A 6,827-nucleotide genomic window follows, 5' to 3' on the forward strand; every position below is an offset into this window, starting at 1 on the left:
ACAGTATAAAATTGTAAATGGTAGCTATGGAGATCCTGACAGCTTGAGGGTTATTAATAAGCTGTTGCTAAATGTGAACTCATATAGTAACTTTGAAGTCTCCAGACAATGTACATTTTTCTGGGAGACTAGCACAGGATTTTTTTTTTTTTCATTTTTTTTCTTTTCTTAAAAACAGTGTTTAATTCCCGGTTTGGAAGTCACAGACTGCAGCAGAGCCATTATACAATGCATTTACAGTCATAAGTAGCTCCAAGTCTTTCTGAACACTTGTTGGTATATCCAGTCATTAAAAAAAAAAAAAAAAAAAAAAAACTATTACGTTTGAAGATTAGCACATTTTGAGATTTTCTCTGTCTTTCCCTTTGTGTCTGTTAATTTTCTTAGGCGTTTCCTCTCTAGATTCCCTTCCTGTTCCCTATGTATAGACACAGCCGAACACAGCCTCTCACAGTGACTTCGCTCTGCAACAGGAAGGTCAGTGGATTTTTTTCCTTGATAAACTTAATCGAACCAGGTCTTTTCTTCATTCCCAGGACCAAATTCTCCTTTTAGGCCACTTTCCTGGTCTCTAACATCCTCACTCTTCCTTTAAGTTATACATATTCCAACTGTTGATCATTGGGTACCAGGAACAGATTGTTATCAAGGAAACTCAGTAAGAATAGGTACCCAATAAATTGGGAAGTTTGTATCCTAGCCCTAAAATAAATATTCATTTCTTTTATTTTATAGTTATTACTTGGAACCTGGTGTTAGAACTGGCAAAGAAAAAGTTAGCATCATTCCAAATTAAAAGATTTCAAAACTGTATTTCTGGCATGTGCAATATACAGTATATTCAATGGGATGGCAAACGTCATGGTAACAGACAGTAAAAATTTTATTTCCCTCTAACTGAATAAATTTTTATTACTGTTAACTATGATATCACAAGGGAATTATAGATGGGAACTGCATCAAACTTAAATTCCTAGGGCAATTCCTCATAAGGTGGCAATTTCTGTAAACAAAATTGTTACGGAAATCTTAGAAATAGGATTTATTCTTGAAAACAATCAAAGAAATAAAACACACACAAGAAGAAAACAAACAACCAACATTAATAAAACAAAATCTACAATTCAGAAAGCAGAGCATATCCAGAAAGATATTAACATCTAAGAAATAAGATATGAACCACAGGTGAATGCCACCTTTTTTCTTTTTTATGGATACCAAGGGATGTTGACGTTTCAGAATATTTCCTTGGAGTTTCCGGTAGAGGCAGGCATCTTCTTTTAATGAAGCTATGCAAATTGTCTAGATTTCTTTTCTGTGTCAAGAATGTCCTGATTATTGAGGATCATATTGTTCTCAGTGTTATTTTCACGTCTGATTTAGGAAGTGTGATTTATTCTAAGATAATATCTGTGTGAGTTATTGTTAGCTTTTAATGCATTAATGGGAAAGATTTGATTTAAATTTTCAAAAAAACAATGTCAAATATTAAACATTTAAATTTAATAACCTTAGATATTTAAAACTGGAGAATGTCAAATTATGCCAATTAACAAACTCACTGTTTCAATTTGTTTTCAAATCAAATAGTAAACAAACAAACAAAAACCAACCAAGAAAACACTCCAATCCTAATAACAACAATAAAAAACAAACCCAAAATAGCCAGAGGGGGGCGTAATATCAAGGATATTGAAAGAATTTTAAAGTTCTATTTAATTTTCTCTCTGCCAAAAATATACTTCTGTCTCGTGGCAAATCTTTCTCATAAGGCTATCTTTAGTATAAGGCTGGGTCAACTGAACTGTAAATTTATAGAATACCTTCTCCTTTTATTACTATATTTATAAATCAAAAACATTTGGTACCTGAGGATAGCTGCAATGTGACTAATTTAAAAAATGACCGTAGATTCAGGTCTTGAGTTGCAGTTTCTGCCTATATGAGTCCACCACATCCTGGATGTTTTTATTGTAACTCTAAAACTCTTTTCTGCAGTATTTAAAAAGTGACAGTATGAACTGCACAAAACCACACTATTAACTATTTTAAAAAGTAAAGGATTCATAATTGCTTTGCCTTTTTTTGGAATGGCTGAGTAAAACTGTGGTTGGTATTAAGGTTCCTCTATTTTAGTTTTTTGTATTGCTTTGAAAAAAATCTACGTTTGTCATAGTTCATAGCTGCCCCATGTAAGCAGCCAAGAAAGGATAAAATCACTACTTAGGGGCACAGCAAAAGTCTTGCTATGCGCACGTTCCTGTATTGAGATTCTGTTCTATTATTTTCCACATCAGTCCCTCCAGCTGTAACATCTTCATCAGTTTTATGGACCACACTTTCAGAGGTGGGACTGGGGGCAAAACAGCCACCAACAACAGAGAATTTCTTTGTATATCAAGTTCTCAAAGAAAGAAACAAGGAAGCTTGTGTCTTACTATTTCAGCTGGCAACACTAACACAGGGTATTTATAAGGAGGAGTGCCTGTGTATCAGGAAAGAGAGCCAGGCCAGAGCTCACAAATTATTATTACAAAGAGAATTTCCAGCTACACATTGCACCCCAGTGAGGAAATTAAAAAACAGTGTTCCAGAAAATATTTTTTTTTGTTTTTGTTTTTTTGTTTTTTTTGTTTATTTTTTTTTTTTTTTTGCTACTCCAGTATTGATTGGCAACATGGTGAAATAGTCCAGAAATCTTGCACTGGTTTTCTTGGTTAATGGTATCAAGGATGCAGCCTTTTGGAAGAGTGTCTCACAGCCCATTTGGAAAGTCTCTGCTAGAAACTCTCTGTACATTAACACAACACTCACTTCCCGTTCGTGTTACTCAGCAGACTCAAAAGCTCAGTAAATATTGAGGCCTAGTTACTGTTAGCTTCTCAAGGTCTACTACATAGAGGGACCAGGGAAGAAGAAGAAGAAGAAAGAAGAAAAAGAAGAAGAAAAAGAAGAAGAAGAAGAAGAAGAAGAAGAAGAAGAAGAAGAAGAAGAAGAAGAAGAAGAAGAAGAAGAAGAAGAAGAAGAAGAAGAAGAAGAAGAAGAAGAAGAAGAAGAAGAAGAAGAAGAAGGGAAAAAAAAAACCAAAACACAGAAATATTAACTTTTGGTCCCATATTTTTAGTTAGTTAGAAAATGTACATTCAGTGTTTGGTGAATCGAAGACTCTTCTGGGGAAATGAAGTAAACAAACAAGTCTGTCCACAGTTGCTCATTAACCCGCTTTGCACTGTTAAGGATGTTGCTTCACACGCTTGCTGCTTCAGAGCAAAGCATTTGGTATTGAAACTGCTTGACCTGGTCAGCACTCCAAAAATAGAAGCAGTGTTTCTTAAAAGCCCGTATTTTCTAAGGCCACTAGAAGATAATCTGCCAGAAAATGTGTAGTTGGTGTCGTCATCGGCTGTCATGAAATAGCACTATTGATCTCATGTCTCCACTGTGTGCCCTTGACTTTTTTCACCTCAGGTTCTCTGCTGGGTTGACTATGGGTGTGGCTGCGCCCATCTGTGAACACCGAGGTCTTCTGCTCAGGCCTATTCCAGGGAAGTGTCCAGTCGCTCAGAGCGATGAAGAACTCTGCGTGTAATCTCTGATAATCAGAGTGTCGTATTTGGGAGAGGATGGGATGCAGAGGGCCGATTCGGAGACTGGAGAGTTTGGGGTGGTACTCCCCGAGTCCACCGAGTCCCTGAAGGGCGATGGCGGAGTGAGGGCCACCAGCTCCTCCAGATCTGGTTTGCCGGGGGCCGCTTCAACTCCTGTGGGCGCCTCCTGGATAGGTGATGCCCCTGTTGCTGGCTGAGCTCCTCCGGTCACCTCAATGGCAGGCAGGGGCTGGATCTCTGCGAAGGTCGTCATAGTCGTGGGCAGCTGGATCTCTTTGGGGATCAGGTAGGAGGAGCAGATAGGCGTCCCAGGGGGTCCAGGCGTGGCCGCAGTGGACAACATCATGGAGTTGAGCTCGGAAATGTTGGCGGTGAAGCGTGTCACCACGCTGCTGATCTGCTCCATGAGCGAACCCTGGGATGCGCTGCTGCGCGCAGCGGTCTCCGAATGCAGCGAGGGCGCGTCATCTTCGGTGGGGCCTGCTGAGCCTGCGAGGTGGCTTAGCGTGCTGATGGGCGATGGCGAGCGCGGCCTGGCAGCCGTGGGGAAGCGCTCTTCTGCCTCTGCAACATCATAAAGCGCTTTAGGGCCGGCGTCAGGTGGCTCTGTGCCACCTGTCCCTGTGCATCCCGCGCTACCAGCACCAGCTGCACCCGGGCCGGAGCCACCGCCTGCCCCCGCACCGGGCCCGCGGCTCTCTATGCTCTTGGAAAAGGGTTTGATGACCGCTGTTTGGTTGGGGTTCTCCTTCTTGTTGATGTGGACAGACAATCGCTGCCATAGGTGTTGCCCCCGGGTACTCTTCTCATTCTGGGCCCAAGTCACAGATTTTCCATTGGAGCTGTGGAGAGAAAAGAGCGGAAAGGTGACTCAGCGTGTGCCTTAGAAGCTTTCCAAGTCGCTTCCCCAATGGTGGGAGGTGAAGGGGACTTGAGCAGGAAAGTCATTCTGTAGTCCTAGAAGGAATGAGCCACCAGGACAGGCGGATCATCTGTATTATTACAGCAAGGGGATCAAGTACGAGGACGCAGGACCACTCGTCAGGGCCCTGCAGGCATTTAGAGCTCACCATGAGCACAGCTGCACTTGGTCTGCAAATGCAAATGTGGAGGTTGTGGAAAGAAAAGTTTGGCACAGAGCCACAGGTTTCTTAGACCTAGCAGCCTCCAGATGGAAACATTAATTAAACCAAGACCTCAACTCACCAGCAGCTACAAAGGGGCAGGGTGTGAAAGAGGCGAGATTACCAGGTAGTGGGCAGGAGCTCCAGCTCCGCTTTTATTCTGCAGATGGGCACATATACTTAGGGACTGCTGTGAACTCCTGGTTTTGAACGTGGCTTTATTTAGTCTGCCTTTTCTGATGGAAAATATGAATTTAATGAACACACATTTCTAATTAATTAAAATTTTCTACACCACGGGAGTTCTTCTAGTAACTTTGATTTTAGGTCTGTAACTTCAATAATTCCACTAGAGAAACTATCATGTATTGCCTTGAACACCTAGTACAGCAATCTAAGGTTAAGGTCTGATAAGTGCTGCCTTGCCGACAGAAATTCTAAAGGTCTTCATGCTTTCTTTTTCCAGGTAGCCATTGTGCTCCGAAGGCTGCTCTGATGAGGATGTACGTCATTCCTCAACTTCAGCATCTATGTTCTTCTTTATGCCCAAATGACTGGTAACCACCAGAACATAGACGCTCCTGTCAGAAACGTTATGGTGGCAAGAGGATATGGTTGTCTTACAGGAATAGCTCATGGAGATATCATTTTGTTAATCCCCATGAAGATACATGAAGATGAGAGGGTGCCTGCTACCTTTGGTTCAGAAGCTATTGTTCTACCCAGTACAAACAGGACATTAAAGAATGAAAACTTCTCTCTCAAGCAGTGGTTACTAAGCTTAGTTTGAGTAACTAAAGTTAATAGTTTATAAGACTCATTCAAGGAATATACGCCAAATACCACATGTGTCCTTAGAAGATTCCAATATTCTGGGCTGGGGCTGAAGTATCAATGCATTTTTAAAATAAAATTTTATTCTCGTCCTTTCCCATTAATGTGTCTCTGCAGCATGTATTTGATAATTTTAGAACTTCTGATGAGAAGTTGTTCTTGCTTTTGGGTTCCACTTGCTTCCCTGGTCTCCTTGTTCCGGAGCATGCCTTAATTTGTCCGGCAGAGGCCTCAATCCACACATGCTGAGGTTTGCTGCTTGCATCTACCAGAGCACCTGAGCTAAGATGCTTTCCCGACAACAGATCATCCTTGCCACAGCTCTTTCTCACTCTGCTTAATGCTCCTTTATCACACACTTGCATTTACAGTTCTCCTTTCTTGGCTCCCTCGAGTTCTGTGTAATCATATTACTATACTGCAACCTAGCATCCTCCAGAACTCAGAGTATGAAGTGACACGCCCACCGTGCAACACTTGTCTGTCACATGGATGCATCATCTCCGAGTTTGCAGAGAGCTGCACATCTGTAGTAGCAGAATGTTCTTTCCTTCTAATAGTTTCAGTACTTGTCCCCCACTTGGAATGATCTTCCCTGGGAGTTTATAATTCATTACTCTTCTCTTCCAAGTGCCCACTGACTTCTGCAGCACAGCCCAGAATTGCCCAGGTTATTTATGGGATTTGATTGAGAGGATGATTTCCAACTAGTCACTTTCTGTTACCAGCAGCGTAAGAAACAGGCATCTGGAGAGAGGTAATTAGACTTTCAGGTCATTGCACCCCTTTCAATACAAAGAATGGGCTAGAAACCAAAAGCATCCCTGGATCATCTCTTCCAAGTTTTATCCCAAGGATGCTTCAGTTTCTAGTAGGAAGGTTTTGAAAACATCTGCTTTTTAAAGTATATCTGATCTTTTCTCCCTCTCTTCTATCGCTATCTCTCTTTCTTTCTCTCTTTCCTACCTCCCCTTCTCTTTTAAAGTCTCTCAATTTACTGTGACTTACATAACTTCTATGTAAAGATGGACAGCCTGTAGTTCATACATAGATACACTGGAAGATGCTTTGGAAAACATTTGTGTAAGTGTGTAAGGAAATCATCTTAAGTAAAAAGAGAAGGAGCAGGAGAAGGATGGGAAAGAGGAGGCATTGAGGGACAGACAGAGAGAGAGAGAGAGAGACAGAGAGAGACAGGGAGACAGAGAGAGAGAAGGAGAGAGAGAGAAAGAGATACAGAGAGAGACACACAGAGAGACAG

General features: G+C 41.5%; 1 protein-coding gene across 2 annotated transcripts in view; it reads right to left on the bottom strand.

Annotated features, from left to right (window-relative positions):
- Positions 1–3,561: 3,561 nt before the first annotated feature.
- GRM5 (glutamate metabotropic receptor 5) overlaps positions 3,562–6,827 on the bottom strand; it is a gene marked incomplete at both ends in the record, with an annotated part of 544,087 nt that continues 540,821 nt past the window's right edge. For both annotated transcript variants that reach the window (XM_080912141.1, XM_080912140.1), the window contains one exon: positions 3,562–4,450. In XM_080912141.1, coding sequence (XP_080768267.1) covers positions 3,562–4,450 — 889 coding nt within the window. The remainder of the gene's footprint in view (positions 4,451–6,827) is intronic.

Source organism: Micromys minutus (assembly GCF_963924665.1).
Source record: "Micromys minutus genome assembly, chromosome: 2".
Classification (NCBI taxonomy): Eukaryota; Metazoa; Chordata; class Mammalia; order Rodentia; family Muridae; genus Micromys; species Micromys minutus.